The following is a 17,126-nucleotide window of genomic DNA, read 5'->3' on the forward strand; positions in this document are numbered from 1 at the left end:
TCCAAAAGGAGGCTAAGAAGTACGGGAAGAACCGGATCTTTCTTAAACACCTCAACCGCCTCAAAGACCCGAAAGAAGAGGTCAAAATTAGCCGGAAACTGCATCGGCCAATCAAAGCCAGACTGAGAGATGTTTTGCCGAACACCCGCCTGAAGAGAGAAGACCTCATGGAGGACGCTCAGGCTGCTTTGTCAGCCTGCAGTCTCATATCTTCAGAGATCATGAACTATCTCAAGCCATCTGTGAGTTTTGCGCCTGACACAAAGCCAGGAGACGAGACCCCATACAGCCTCAACATCCCCATCAAGAGGGAAACGACAGAACCAGGCAGAGAGCTGACCCAGCTGGAGCTGCATGCACAGGAGCAGCAGGCAGGAACCAGAGAGAAGGTCCATACAGAGGAAACCAAGAGGAACAGAATCATCTCTTGGTTCTGTAAACCTTTCAAGAAAAATAAATAGAACAAAAAACAAAGACAATAAGCCCAAGCATCAACAGCTGTGGCTCACTGCAAAATAAAATTTGGCTTTTGCCAGCATTAAGTTGTTGTAGTTGTTGTGAATGTGTTGCAATACAATGTGTCTGTGGGTCCATAGTGGGACTGGAATGATAATAAGCTCAGTCTTGGACAGGTTGAGCTGTAGGTGACGTTCCCTCATCCATTTAGAAATGTCAGCAAGGTAGGATGAGGTCCGAGCTGAGACAGTTGTGTCGTCATGTGGAAAAGACAGGAAGAGCTGTGTATCATCTGCATAGCAGTGATAGGAAAACACAAAAGTACTTGAGTAGGAGTAAAAAGTGCTCTGCAAAACTAATACTCTCAGAAGTACAATTATTGGAAAAAACAACTCAAGTACATGTAACGGAGTAAATGAAACACGTTACTACCCACCTCTGGTCGTCGTCTCCAAACTCCAATAAATAGATAGATAGATAGATAGATAGATAGATAGATAGATAGATAGATAGATAGATAGATAGATAGATAGATAGATAGATAGATAGATAGATAGATAGATAGATAGATAGATAAATATGTTCTCTCCGTCACAGGACAGGATGTTGCTCCACTTTTCCCTCTCAGAGATGGTCGGGAAACGTAAACCTTAAGCCTTATGATGACTGAGATATTTAAAATCTCTGATACACACAGTTTAAAACTTGTTCTTTATCAAATTCAATCTTTGAAGTGTAAAATCTGCACATTTGAACCTGAAACGAGTTGATTCATTGATCGTCAGTTTGTGTAAAAACACATTGCTCCATTATTTCTATCAATGAATGTTTCTTTTCATGAACCTGTGTCATCTCTGATTAAATGTGCCCTGAAAACTGAGCCTTGTTACTGCATCCATTCAGAGATCTTCTGGAGTGAAAGTCTGATGTCTGTACATTTCGACTCTGTCAGTCCTGTAAATGAACAGTCTCTATAATTTCAGACACATTTCTGTTTAGAGCTGTACTGTGTTAATGGAGTCAGTGTACAGGTTTACCAACAGCCACTGAGTGTGAATTTTCTGGTGTGTGTTGTGAGCAGGATTCACACTGGCCAGTGTGTTCAGGAACCAAACAGCTTTCCGCCAGTTTCTGCTGAAGAATCTCTCCCTGTCAGACTCCATCAGCAGCTTCCTGCTCGACACTCCTGTCAGCCTCAGAGAGGTGAGCCTCTGACTTCACTCACAAACATCACCTTATTTCACCTCTTTGCTTTATTTGTCGTCTTCTTCCTCACTTGTTTACAGACACGTTTACAGCAGACACAAACATGTTTACAGCAAAAACAAACACATTTACAGCAAAAACAAACATGTTTACAACAACAGCAAACATCTTTACAGCAGACACAAACATGTTTACAGCAGACACAAACATGTTTACAGCAAAAACAAACATGTTTACAACAAAAGCAAACATCTTTACAGCAGACACAAACATGTTTACAGCAAAAACAAACATGTTTACAACAACAGCAAACATCTTTACAGCAGACACAAACATGTTTACAGCAGACACAAACATGTTTACAGCAAAAACAAACATGTTTACAACAAAAGCAAACATCTTTACAGCAGACACAAACATGTTTACAGCAAAAACAAACATGTTTACAGCAAAAACAAACATGTTTACAACAACAGCAAACATCTTTACAGCAGACACAAACATGTTTACAGCAGACACAAACATGTTTACAGCAAAAACAAACATGTTTACAACAAAAGCAAACATCTTTACAGCAGACACAAACATGTTTACAGCAGAAACAAACATGTTTACAGCAAAAACAAACACATTTACTGCAAAAACAAACATGTTTACAACAAAAGCAAACATCTTTACAGCAGACACAAACATGTTTACAGCAGACACAAACATGTTTACAGCAAAAACAAACATGTTTACAGCAGACACAAACATGTTTGCAGCAAAAACAAACACATTTACAGCAAAAACAAACATGTTTACAGCAAAAACAAACACATTTACAGCAAAAACAAACACATTTACAGCAAAAACAAACACATTTACAACAAAAACAAACATCTTTACAGCAGGAACAATAATGTTTACAGCAGACACAAACATGTTTACAGCAGAATTAGACATGTTTACAGCAGAAACAAACATGTTTACAGCAGACACAAACATGTTTACAGCAGACACAAACATGTTTACAGCAGACACAAACATGTTTACAGCAAAAACAAACATGTTTACAGCAGACACAAACATGTTTACAGCAAAAACAAACACATTTACAGCAAAACAAACATGTTTACAGCAGAAACAAACGTGTTTACAGCAAAAAAAAACATGTTTACAGCATAAACAAACATGTTTACAGCAGACACAAACATGTTTACAGCAAAAACAAACATGTTTACAGCAGACACAAACATGTTTACAACAAAAACAAACACATTTACAACAAAAACAAACATGTTTACAGCAGAAACAAACATGTTTACAACAAAAGCAAACATCTTTACAGCAGACACAAACATGTTTACAGCAGACACAAACATGTTTACAGCAGACACAAACATGTTTACAGCAGAAACAAACATGTTTACAACAAAAGCAAACATCTTTACAGCAGACACAAACATGTTTACAGCAGACACAAACATGTTTACAGCAAAAACAAACACATTTACAGCAAAAACAAACATGTTTACAACAACAGCAAACATCTTTACAGCAGACACAAACATGTTTACAGCAGACACAAACATGTTTACAGCAGACACAAACATGTTTACAGCAGAAACAAACATTTTTACAGCAGATACAAACATGTTTGCAGCAGATACAAACATGTTTACAACAAAAACAAACACATTTACAGCAGAATTAGACATCTTTACAGCAGACACAAACATGTTTACAGCAGAATTAGACATCTTTACAGCAGGAACAAACATGTTTACAGCAGACACAAACATGTATAGCAGATACAAACATGTTTGCAGCAGATACAAACATGTTTAAAGCAGAAACAAACGTTTACAGCAGAAACAAACATGTTTACAGTAGAAACATTAGCAGAGGGTTATACTATGAAGCGAGTTCAGCATATCCAAGATATCTTCTCCTGATCCAGCTTCACTGAACCTGACAAAGGAGATCGCGCTAAACTGTCAAACGAAGCTGGTTATCAACATGTTGAGTCACTACAGAATTACCCTGAGCGCGCTCACATGAACGGGCGGAGTCAGCAACATATGACCAATCACAGACAAGGACAGTCTGCCGTCAGCACATCCACATATTTTTCAAACACTGCACTCACATTAGAAAAATATGAAGGAGTTAAACACATAATCCAGATTAACTTCAACACAGCTGAGTTTGAAACATGAAGGAAGAACTGAGCGAGAGGACAAAAATTGTTTGAATGCGCAATTGACGTCTTATTTCTCACATTAGTGCAGATATATCTGACTATAATAACTCTTAGTATTCATCAGATATATCTGACTATAATAACTCTGTTTATTGATCATTAGATATATCTGACTATAATAACTCTGTTTATTCATCATTAGATATATCTGACTATAATAACTCTGTTTATTCCCTGACAGTGATCTCTCTCTGATTTCATCTTGTGTCATGTGTGACAGTTTTAGACATAATAGTTCAGCTTCAGTCCTGACAGTATCAAACTGAGTGCTGTGGTTAAAGGACTAATACAAATCAGAACATGAGTCAAAGTGATAAGCACGCTCAATTTTATATTTCATGCTGTAAAATAATTTCATCTGAATAATCTGACTTCAGACTCTGTTTATATATGATGTCAGGAAAGATAATCAATAACTTTCATCAGTATTTTATATATAAAATCATACAGGTAGACAAAGTGTCCTGCCCGTCTCTCTCCACTGTGGGCTTGACTGCAGTTCTCCCCCCTCCCCTCGTGATCAGCTCACAGAGCTCCATGATCGAGCGAGCTGATTGGTCAGTGGGTGGAGTGGAGTGCAAACTGATCTCTGATCCTGAGCATAACCTGCTCCGGAGCAGGTTAGGAGTTCAGCATGAGTAACCGTGGTGATCTACCCTGGTAAGAAGTGAACCTCCTTCGTAGTCCTGAAAATCCAGAGTTAACCCTGAAGTTACCTCGATAACCGCAAATCCGGCTTCGTAGTAGACCCCTCAGATCTTTAGAGCTCATTTCCCTTTTTTTAAGAAACAGTTTGAGTGTGACTCCTTTTCTGTTTTGTTTTTTAACTTTAACTTTTACACATGCAAGTTTCAAATGTGTATGTTTGCATGTGTGTGTGCGTGCGTGCATGCCTGTGTGTGTGTGTGTGTGTGTGTGTGTGTGTGTGTGTGTGTGTGTGTGTGTGTGTGTGTGTGTGCGCTCCCATAGGTATACAGTCTCATCTTTGGAACATCTCTCAGGGATGGAGTGGGGGGGCAACATCCAGGGGTGAAGGACACGAGACAAAAACCTGGAGACAAAGTTCATCATCTTCAGGTGACTTTACACACCCACACACACACACACACACACACACACACACACACACACACACACACACACACACACACACATGCTCAAAGACACACATGGATACACCTGATTCCTGTCGTTGTGTCCTTGGTGAACTGTAGGGGTCTCAGTTGAGTCTGATGAAGAGCAGATGATTGTCTGCTTATACTGAAGGTTGCGATGTAGCTTAATGTTAAGTCCTTCAGTCTGCCTTGGAGCCTTTTCTTCAACACCTTATACCAAACAGGGGGAGGCCTGCCTCCCTTACTCCCCCATTTGGATGATGAAGGAGGGGAGAAACAAGAGAGAAGGAAGGGAGAGTTAGAATGTGAAGTACTGGAGTAAGAAAAAATAATGATCTTGGTTTCAAACATATCCAAATCAACCTTCTTGTTAACTAGATATCTGTGATGTTTTTGCTCCTCTTGAGTCATTTATATTTAAGATTAATTTCTTATGGGGCACTGTTGGCATAGAGGTTTAGACAAGTTCTCCATATACAGAGGCTATAGTCCTTGTTGCAGCGGTCGCAGGTACGACTTACAGTACAGCTTTGACCAATTGCTGTATGTCTTCCCCCGCCTTCTGCTCCCCACATTTTCTGTCTCTCTTCAGCTGTTCTATCAAATAAAGGAAAAAATACCCAAAAATATAACTTAAAAAAAGACTAATTTCTCTCCACCCTCTAGGAGCAGCTGCTGGGAGACGTTCAGGGTCTGGATGGAGGTCTAATACATAAAGCCCTGCATGACCCGGCCAAAGCAGCCCACAGGCAGGCTCTGCTCAAACTCATGTACAGAGCGTTAGGCCTAACGGAGGACTCAGGAAACCAGAGGAACGACCTGCAGGGCCTGAAGGAGGTGGAGGTAAACCTGCTGCTTCACTGAGATGTGTTCAATCAATCAATCAATCAATCAATCAATCTATCTATCTATCTATCTATCTATCTATCTATCTATCTATCTATCTATCTATCTATCTATCTATCTATCTATCTATCTATCTATCTATCTATTTATCTATCTATCTATCTATCTATCTATCTGTCTGTCAATCTATCAATCTTTATTTATGAAGCACCAAATCACAGCAAACGTTCTCCTCAGACTCTTTCCAAACAGAGCAGGTGTAGACCGTACTCTATGTTCTATTATTATAGCATAGCATTACGGGAGTCAGAAAAACCACATCTGGATGAAAGTCACTGCAGCAATGTGGGTTTGAAATCTGAACTCCAGCTGAAGTTTAAACATTTGATTTATAAATCCTTCCATAAAAAACAAACTTATTTATCTGTGATATGAAACTTTTAGAGGCCTTAATAAATGAATGAATCCTTTATATTCAGGGGGGAAAAACTGCAGACCTTAAGATCCATATAAAAAAACAAACATGTGGCCGCTCTCAAAACAAGCTGCACTGTAGACCCCAGCCTGGAACTGTCTCTGTGTACTGTAAGGGGGGAGCGGCAGCAGTTACCAGGTCTGTGTCAGGGAGCAGGGGGCACAGACAAACCTCCGCCATGTCCGATGCAGATGATAGAAAATATTCAATATCGTAGACCGCACACTGGTTAACCTACCAACTGTTTTCAATGAACTCTGACTGTGGTCATTTTGTGACATGGAGCCTCTGCAAGAAATGGCTTGTGCGCAATTACGCACCAGGCAAACTGGAGTGTTACATTAATTATTAAAGGGGACATATCACGCTTTTTTCATCAATATATATTGGTCTAAGAGGTCCCCAAAACATGTCTTTAAAGTTTATGCTCAAAAAACACTTTGAAATCAGATTCTGGTCTGCCTGAAAAGTCCTCTTCTTCAGTCCTCCTCAGAACACTCTGTTTTCTGTCTGACCACGCCCCCTCCGGAAGTGGATGTGCCTCGGCTCTCCAGCACGTTGATCTAATGTTTACATGTTGGCTGAATATACACGGCTGCTCAGAGATCGCGTTACTTCAACCCTCTGAATCTGATCCTGACGGAGAGGCGCCTGTAGCAGGACCTTTCTGAAGGATTGGTCATAGATTTAGTGTTTCTTGTTGTTTTATTTATCAGTATGTAGACGTGTGTCTTGGTACACAGCTACGAACATGTAGCTATGTGGCTATGCTAACTAGCGCTAGCACTTATCCATGATAAATAAAAATCATCCACTAGATCTTCAAATCTGCAGACGTGGGGAGTAAAACCGACCTCTGCCAGAAAGGCAGCAGGACCTTTTCTGAAGGATTGGTCACAGATTTAGTGTTTCTTGTTGTTTTATTTGTCAGTATGTCGACGTGTGTCTTGGTACACAGCTACAGCTACAACATGTAGCTATGTAGCTATGCTAACTAGCGCTAGCACTTACCCATGATAAATAAAAATCATCCACTAGATCTTCAAATCTGCAGACGTGGGGAGTAAAACCGACCTTTGTGTTTATTAAGACAGCCTACAACTAGCATGCCTCCCTCCTAAGCTCCTTGTTAGCACACATTTGTGCAGGTAATGAAAAACGGAGGGGGGATTCAGTATTATTTTATACAGTCTATGGACTGAACAAGCTCCGAGCTCTGACTCCGTTACAGACCGGATATTGTTGTTACGAAACAAAAACATGGAAGTCTGAAACGGCTGGTTTCACACACATTTACAGAAAGGTGGAGAAATCAGAACAGGGGCAGAATGGATTATTTTCATTCTCGGGGGGTTTGTAGACATGCCAGGGAAACATATTTCAGGTAGAGAACCATTAAAAAGTCAATTTTGCATGATATGTCACCTTTAAAAACAACTCCAGAAGTGCCCACATGTTTGATCTCATGTGAATGAATGTTCTCTGTTCTTAAATGGTCAGCTGGCACACACACACACACACACACACACACACACACATACATACATACACACACAGGCCATCCATTCAATAAAATAATCAGCAGTAAAATGATCGTCTTCATAGTAAGTCCCGTCATCAATCACATCTTTCTAAAAAAATCCTATTTCAAACACTAAAGTTGAATTCAGTTTCCTTCTGTGAATTTACATTTTTGATTTTTTCTGTTTAAATCACCAACAATATTTTCTATAGAGAGTTAACTGTGCACATGGGAGTGTTGATACTGAAAGCTTTGTAGATTTTTAAAGGAAATCGATACAGAAAACACACATTTGTTATAGGGACAAACGAGCTGACAGCTCGCGCTGCTCAACGTCACTTCAAAAGCATTTTACAGGATCGATTGAGAGTGAAACATCAAATACATTTTAGGTGTCATATCTTATTTAACGATCTAAATATTAATCTGTGATCCTCTGTCTGTCTGTCTGAAAATGCACTGTACTATACGTGCTAATTCTCCTCCACAGACAGATTTACTTTGCTGCAGGGCGCTCCACACTGACATGAAGACTTGCGTACACGGACTGAGACCTGGCGTGGGATTTGAGCGTATCCTCCGCCCACGTCCAGATTGATAAATGCTGACCTTTGTGTGGAAATGGTCGCACACCCTGTTTTCGGTCGTACGCACGTTTGATAAGTGAGGGCCACTGAGTCTTCATTTGTTCTCATAACATCTCTGCTTAACGATCCGACTCTATAAGTGACAGATCCTTACAGCGTCCTGTTGCACAGTACTGAAGGGAGAGTCTGGGAGCAGAATGAGCTGTGATTGGTTTGTTGTTACATTAATTCCTTTAAAACTTCAGAAATAAAAAGAACAACAACAATAATATGGATAAAAAGCTGTTACATCTCCAAACTGGACTTTTCTCTATACTCGTATCTTCAAACTTCAGTTGGTAGTCAGAGCGTTTAATAACTTCAGTCCATGAACTCACCCTGCCTTCATTTTAAACAGGGGTCTAAATGAGACAAGCTGTAAACTCTCTCCAGAATCCACCTCAGAAGTTACATTCTTCCAAGTACTCAAGGCAGATTTCCAAATATTACACAGTGGAGGAGTTTCGCTTGCACATCGGATATCACAGAGATTGGACTTGTACATGTGTGTGCGTGGAAACGAGGCACGAGTGTCCTGACATTATCTCGAGACATCAGGATGTTTGAAAAGGGCTCAACAAAGACGACTAAAATTAATCAATTACTTTACCGCAAAGTCATACAAACCTGCACTTTTGATTTGTTTAGTTAGTATCGCTCAAGGCAGATGTCTGTCTAACATGAGTCTGGTTCTGCTCGAGGTTTCTGCCTGTTAAAGGAAGTTTTTCCTCTCCACTGTAACTAGCTAAATACTGTGAGGTGCTCATGGTGGATTAAGGTGGGGTCAGACTGAGTCTTATCCTGTCTTGGTGTTGGGTCTCTGTACATAATTTGACATAGAGTGGTCTAGACCTGCTCTGTTTGTAAAAGAGTCTTGAGATAATGTTTGTGTGATTTGGCGCTATACAAATAAAGATTGATTGATTGATTGATCATTTTTTTAAGTGATATCACATAAACACCTAAAGAGAATCTAAACAATCTCAAATATGTTATGCTACAGAACAACAAGCAAAGACTGCAGCTCTGACATTACACACACATCACTGTGACTGGATTGTTAGATAAACACGTTTGTCTCCACAGGGGGTCCTCCTGACTGGGGCCATGTTGGAGGTCCTCACCTGTGGGGAGGGCGGGTCCAGTGAGCTCGGGAAGATAATGTTGGTACCGGAGAAGCAGCGGCCAGTGCTGCAGGCCTATAGCAACGCGGTGTGCAGCGGAGGGGAAGGTCAAAGGTCGGAGCGCTTCAGGCAGATGAGCCAGGAGCTGAGAGAGCAGATCAACATGCAGAGTGTCACAGAGAAGGTACGGGAACATCTGCAGGAGGTTCACTTGTGTCAGCAGCTACACAGATATTCAAAACATTCAGACAAACGTACTAGACCATCTTTGTTTTCTTTTTCATAACGTTAAAACATTTAACGGACAAATTCCACCAGATCCGTGTCTGGTCTGTCTCTGATCCGTCACAGCACCAGATCTGATAGGTTTCTATTCTAGTCAATGTGTTAACTTCCACTGGATCTGCTCCGTTGTGTTCCCGGCTGCGTCTCTGATCCGGCAGGTCGGAGTCCTCCGGATCAGATACACAAGACTTCTATTTCTACCGGATGCCGGAGCACGACGCATCAATCTCAACAGAGCAGATGGAGCGGGACAGGAAGTCAGGTTTCACCAAAACAAAATGAAAACATCCGGTTAATTTTCAGAAGAAAACACTCTGTGTTATCACCAGATCGTATTTCACTTAACTACAACAACAAACCAAAGTCATGATGAGCGGAGCCAGGCCTGGAGTCAACAGGTCAGAGGTTTTCAGAGGACCAGAAAGACAACATGGATGAGGAGAGGAGGAGGAGGAGAATCCTTGATTCAGTGGTTACAGCGGGGAAACCTCGGTCACATGACTCCAGCTGTCCGGCGGTCCTGCTCTGTGCTGCGTTCTGAAAACCCAACCGTTGGGTGTTGATGGACGAGAGAGCACGGAGCTGGACTTCCACCAGATACGGATCTGGTTGAAGTCCCGGGTAAGGTCTGTGGTCAGTGCTGGGAGCTTCCACTGTCTCCTCACAACTGGTGAAGGTCTGTGGTCAGTGCTGGGAGCTTCCACTGTCTCCTCACAACCAGCACAGGTCAGTGCTCAGAAATGACCACGGTGTCAGCTGTGTTTCTGTCTCTGAGCTCAGAGTTGAAAATAGCTCAACTTTCAGAACATATCTGCATTAATGTCACTTCTCTCTGAACAACCAATCAAAATCAAGAAAAAGAAGAATAGGTTACCTTTCAGTTGAGCTCAAACTTGTCTGCATTTGCACGACAGATGGGCCAGTCTTTTCCCAAATGATCTCTGATTGGACCCTGATAAGTCTGAAATATAAACTCCAAGAACATCTAGTCAGAGACGTTCTCCCAGCTTTTTCCTGGCTTGGTTGATCTGATGCACCTGGACTCGTCTTTTCGGGGTACAGTACCTAGAACTGCTAATGCCAGGACACGATACCTTTCAGGGTTTGTTATTTTTCTTTGTTGTTGCTTTTTTTTTGCCAAATTGTCTGAATAAAAGAAAATATTTGGCTAACAAGTAATAAAAACAGACTGAACAATCACTACCAAGGGAGGCAGGCGAGCCAAAAGAGAACTTTCATAACCTTGCAGTAGTGAGCGCTCTGAGAGTGAGGCTCCACGCTGCCAGAGCAAAAACAGAGCCAATAAAACTCACACAAAACTGAAATATAGAAATGTTTATATGTTTACATTTTAGTACATATGATGCATGCAGGAGATATTTGTATCTCTGGTGCATGTGAGAGCAGTTTGTAGAGTTTTTAACACACCTGCTGTACGTCAGAGTAGGAGGGACCAATTAAGGTAGGTTACCCCAAAGAAAGACTGATGCTAGCTTTGCAGACACGCACCCGAACAAGTCCACTTAAATGAAAACCTTGAAGAGTTCTTTTGCAGTGAAGGAGAATGAATTCATCTAACTCCTCTCCGCCCTCCTCCCCTCAGCTCCACCTGGAGCAGCCCCGCTCTCTGGCTCCTCTCTCTCAGTCCCACTTCAGGGTACTGTTGAAAGACCTGGCAGACATAGAGAGACTCCTCAGGGATGTGGACCTGCTCTCTGGACTGGCCCGCCTGCTGCCCAAAGGAGCCTGTGCCGGTCGGACTCAAACCTCCCCTGCAAACGTGACGTGGCCCCTGAACACCACCACCTTGTCCCCCAACACGACTGACATCCCCAGAGAGGAGGAGGAGGAGGGAGGAGGGGAAGGAGGAGCAGAGGGAGGAGTAGGAGGAGGAGGAGAAGGGAAAGGGAAAGGGAAAGAGGAAGCAGAGAATCCTCATTCTCAGTTTTCAGCGTTTGTGCAGCTGTGGGCCGGACTGCAGCCGATCCTGTGCGGGAACAACAGGTGAGATGATCTCTGATTGAAAGAACTGCTCCTTTAAATACAACTTTGGTTATAGTTCTGAGTCTGAGACCCAGAGATACTTGGATGTTATCTGTGGTCAGTGGGTATCAATCTAAAGGTTGCCGGTTCAATCCCAGCTCCTGCAGTCAAATGCTGAAGTGTCCTTTGGTGAGATACTGAACCCCAAATTGCATAATTGAATTGAGCGGTCAGAAAAACTAGAAAAGAGCTATGTAAGTACAAGTCCATTTACCATGCACCTGTGTGTGTCTGCGGTTCAACCATACCAGACAGATCCAACAGCATGCACAGTTAGCTGAGGGGACCCCTCTATAACATGGGGCTCTATGGAGACTGACTCACTGCAGGAGACACACTCTAGTGCAGTACTTCCCAAACTGTGGGGCGCACAAAAACAATACACCCAGTTCTGCATTACTAACTTTGCCAACTATGTGTATGTGTGATAGAAGTGAAGTGGCAGGTAAACATAGTAGCGTAGCAGAGTGATATGTGACAGACAACAACGTAGATTGGACCCCCTCCTCTCTGTGTTACCCTGAGACACTTCAGAGCAGAGCCACGCTTATCAAACAGCTGCTGAAGGGACTTTTATCTCTGTTACCACAGCTCTAGCTGCTTCGAAGTGTTAAACTCTGTAGTCTAAAGTCAAGATGAGCAGGATCGATGACTGTAGTTGTGACTTGAGGCCAGATGAACAATTGTAAATATTATAACTCCTGACGGCCGCCGCTAATCGTAGTTAAACTACTTCAATGATTAAATAACCTTCTGACAAACTTCCCAGTAAAAGTCCCCTTATGTTCTGTCGTCCAAAAAACTTGCTGTAGTAACTTGACAGAACTCAAAGAGTGAAATAAAGTACCTGTAGATGTCTAAATGATATGAACAGGGGAGGAGGAGAGGAAAGGAAATTCAGATGATACAGATTTAGTAAGAAGCTACAAAGTCCTGAGTTCTGAACAGACAGAGGATTATAAAATCATCTGTCTCTGGTCTCAGGCTCAGACATGAGGTGAGTGTTGCATTGCAGACTTGTTTGATGGGGGTCATAGTGAGTAACATATTTTCACATACCTGATCCCTTATCATTTTGTAACACAGCAAAATATCATTACCTCAAAAATCAATAATATAAAAAAGGAAATGAATTAATAAATCACAACAAAATGAAAAAATAAATAAATAAATGAACTAATTAATGAAGGAATCAATCATCAATGAATGCATAAATAGGTATGTATGTGTCTTTAACATTCAGTGATAAGAATCACATCCACAACAGACGCTGCACTGTGACTTCACTGTGTGCTTCCTGGTCTCTGGTTTCAGGATCATCGAGCCTGAGGCTTTGAAACAGGGGAATATGAGCTCTCTGGGATTCACCAGCAAAGAACAGAGGAATCTGGGCCTACTGGTTCACCTAATGACTACAAATCCCAAGATCCTCTACTCCCCCATCGGCTCCCAGGTGGATAAAGTGATCCAGAAGGTAAGTTGCTGTCACACTCTGTCTCTGGTGTTCACTTATAATATCATCAAAAACGGAGGATTTCCAATTCTGGACTTCGATCCAATCATCTGACTCTTCCCCTGACTGTGAACACAGAACCCACATGCTCACTTCATAAAGTTCAATAACTATTTAGTCAACAGCTTTAAACCACATCTCACAGTCAGAAGGTTTCATGATCATGTCGACCTTGTGGTTAACTTCATATCATTAAGACATGCATGGACTTTGGTTTAAGAATAAACTTGCACATGTGCACAAAAAAGTCACTCTCTGAAAAATCAGATGAAGAATTTTCTTCAAAGTGTGTTTTTTGTAGTGTGACGCCTTTATTGAGATGTAGGATGGTGGAATGAGCAGCAAACTGGAGGAGAGAGTAAGAAATGATGTGCTGCAAAGGGCCGCAGGGTTCAAATGGAACCAAGGCAGACCGCTCTGTAGAGTATAGCCTCTGTGTCTGAAGCTCACAATGTAACTGTAAGCCAAACTGAGGAACATGTGGTGAAGTAAATCCAGTAACAAGGATTCAATTCATGGAGGATTTTTTTTTTTAAAGCAGTTTTTTGTGTAGAATGATGTTAAGTTGTAAATGTTGTTGCACTCTTTTCAAACGATACAACAGTTAAGGTGTTTTGCATGTAGGACAAAAAGTTCCATCTTGGGATCATCTGAGCAGAGCACCTTCTTCCACGTCTGCTGTGTCCCCTACAAACTTTAAATGGGACGTCTTATTTCTTCTTTCAATAATGACACTTTTCCATAAAATATTTGTACAATACAACAGAGTGATCACTAAAGCAGCCTGACATGACAACACATTTGAGTATTCTATCAATATTGTGGCAAGTGTCCAATCCAGTAAAGATGATGATTAACTCCGAGGTTAACACTGTTAAACACATTCATAATACTAGAAGAAGAAGGATCCAGCCAGTTACTATTAAAATCACCCAAGGTAACTCATAATTCCTTTCAAGAGAATTGATGGTCGACAAAATACACTTTATCGTCAGCTGGAGCAGAAGGAGGCCTGTATATGTTACCAATGCTTAAGCATTTATTTTCATGAAAAACAATATTAATAAATGAACCTTTTCATCACTCTGGGCCCAATCTACTAAAGGTTTGAGTGTATAAAAACATGTGCAAACTTGAGAGCGCATGCAAAGCTTATGTACTAATCAGGAGCACCGAGGACTGCGTCTGTCAAATGAGCAAAATAGCACTCGCTATCCATTTAGCGTGTTTGCTTTCATGCATATGCAGAATACATGTAGATTATCAGAACGCGCAAAATACTGGGAGGAGGAGATGCAAATGTAATCATTTAGCACACGTAATGTGATTTATCAAACCTGAAGCAGATAGCGGGCGGTGTTTTTGCGTCTATATTTAACACGTTTGAAAGGCAGGTGCAAACTGGCACAGCGTTACGCACACATGGCTGCAGTCACTGTGGAGAGAGGGAGGCATAGGTGCAATGATAGACGACGGAGAGAGAGAATCCTCCGTGCCCGTGTCAACATATTTGGACTGTCAGAAACAAAAATAGTTGAGACATATCGTCTATCCAGCAATGTCATTTTTGAGCTGCTGGATGACCTAATTAAGGGCTGATTTGGAGCCAGTCACAAGAAGGAGACATGCCATATCTCCTATGGAGAAACTCCTTCAACACTGCATTTTCTTGTATCTGGATCATTCCAGCACACCATCGCAGTTAGTGCCGGCGTCTCCCAGTGTCCACCTGTGTGTAATGAACGTTCATCTCCTTTGCTCTCCCCTCCGTCTTCATTCGACGTCGGCTCAGTTGAAGGACTGCCACTGAATGACCTCCCTAGACCCTAAGGGTGACAAAGTTAGAAGCAACACATGTTGCCACACCACCTCCTCTGGAGCCCCGATCCGCTCCATAAAGGTTTACAAATCAAATGTCAGTAATTGTTACAACAGACGGTGTCACTTCAGTGAGTGGACCCCTCATGACTGAGTCCAGCTGAAACTCACAACCACGGCACCAGGGGAAAGTAGGACAAATCAACCAGCACCTTACTCAAAGGTAATAGTTCTCAGTGCAGCAGACACGATAAACAGCTGAGACTGCCAAGACGTGTGATATCACAGAGTGTATTGTCTGAAGATGGCGAGCCAAAAGACAGTCTTCCATCTGATGGACCTCAGGTCATTTAAACCAATGTAGTTATAAAAATACTGAGACCATAAATGCTTCATTTACACACCTGATCACATTTTACTTTCATTTAAATGTGACAATTTGATTTTAAGAGACACCGAAAACATGTTAGTATTTAAAAGTTGTTGAAAGCATGAAACCTCTTCATTTTATTTGATGTGTTTGTTTCATCATTCTATCAGCGTTGAACATTGAAATCTCACGTTGCAGTTTCTTCACCGGCCTAATTCTACAAAGCTGGCTGAGTAACAGATGACAAATGTGCACAGTTTATATTCCTTGCGTACAGACTCATATCCTGTGGGTATGTGGTTTAGTAATCCATGGGAAAACATTTAAAGTGCAAACTGTGTCACAGATTGGATTTAATACCGTGCACACTGGTTACTAATTCATTCATGGATTACAAATCGGTCCCCTGTTTACAAACCCTTGCACAGTGAATATAGGCTGCGCATGCAGAAATGCAAACCATGCACACTTATTTGCACATGGCTCCTTGTATTTCTTGACCAGGCTCTCGGGGGGGCTCCATATAAATCCATAAAGAACAGGTCTCTGTGCATGTCCAGTATCTGAAACCTCTTCTTCCTCTGTGAAACATGGGATCATTGCTGTCCAAGAACACAACGACGAGCCTCACAGTTCCTCTTGTGCCGTGTTGACCACAAACACTGACGTTTATTTTGTTTTTAGGATGGCCTTGATTTTTCAGAGGATTTGCTCCCAACAAGAAACATATTGAATAAATCCTGCTTTGTCCTTTGTTCTGTTTGTATCATTGTTTTGGGATATGAAGAGTTTTTTTTCTGAAAAGCTGCATGTGCGGTTTCATTGACGTGGATGAATGGATGGAGCATTCAGAATCAAACTCTCAGCAAACTGAGGAGAGGCTTCTATCGTCCTCAGCTCTAGCATGCTGGATTAACATGGACGCCACCTGAGTAACTGTGTCCCATGTAACACAGCTGTCCTCTCGTGCCTCAGTGTGAGCACAAGCGTCCACTGATTCTCTTTGTGTGAGCTCAGTCTGAGAGCTGGCTGCAGCTCTGTGGGCTGTGATCTGAGTGAGAGGGCTGCAGACGGTGTGAGTGGGAGTGTGAGAGATGGAGGAGGAGAGTGAGTGGAGAAGTTTCATGTAAAATGGACAGAGAAAAGAAAACATTTGTTGTTTTTTTTCCTTCTCACGTGCAGGCTAACGAGACGTTTGCATTCGTTGGGAACGTGACACACTACACCCATGTGTGGCTCAACATCTCCGCCCAGCTCAGGACGTTCCTGGAGGAAGGATGGCTGCACAACCGCCTGCTGTGGCTGCAGCAGGTATGCTCAATTAACCCTTGACATTATGTATGTTTCACATGCTTTCATTATTTTATAAACTCTTAAACTCACGATATGAAGTGACGTCAGTGACTACACACAGTCCTCCTGGTAAGCATGTGGTTTGGCAGCAGGGCTTGAATTTCAAACAGATGCAGTTGGTGTAAAACC

The 17,126-nt window shown here is 41.8% G+C and overlaps 1 protein-coding gene across 2 annotated transcripts in view; it reads left to right on the forward strand.

The window, feature by feature from the left end:
• The window catches only part of abca2 (ATP-binding cassette, sub-family A (ABC1), member 2), a 159,061-nt gene that overhangs the window by 77,266 nt on the left and 64,669 nt on the right, over positions 1 to 17,126 (forward strand). For both annotated transcript variants that reach the window (XM_034692383.1, XM_034692384.1), the window contains 7 exons: positions 1,538 to 1,659; positions 4,877 to 4,984; positions 5,689 to 5,865; positions 9,578 to 9,799; positions 11,504 to 11,904; positions 13,258 to 13,417; positions 16,827 to 16,955. In XM_034692383.1, the coding sequence (XP_034548274.1) occupies positions 1,538 to 1,659; positions 4,877 to 4,984; positions 5,689 to 5,865; positions 9,578 to 9,799; positions 11,504 to 11,904; positions 13,258 to 13,417; positions 16,827 to 16,955 (1,319 nt within the window). The remainder of the gene's footprint in view (positions 1 to 1,537; positions 1,660 to 4,876; positions 4,985 to 5,688; positions 5,866 to 9,577; positions 9,800 to 11,503; positions 11,905 to 13,257; positions 13,418 to 16,826; positions 16,956 to 17,126) is intronic.

Source organism: Notolabrus celidotus, chromosome 9, assembly GCF_009762535.1.
Source record: "Notolabrus celidotus isolate fNotCel1 chromosome 9, fNotCel1.pri, whole genome shotgun sequence".
Taxonomy (NCBI): domain Eukaryota; kingdom Metazoa; phylum Chordata; class Actinopteri; order Labriformes; family Labridae; genus Notolabrus; species Notolabrus celidotus.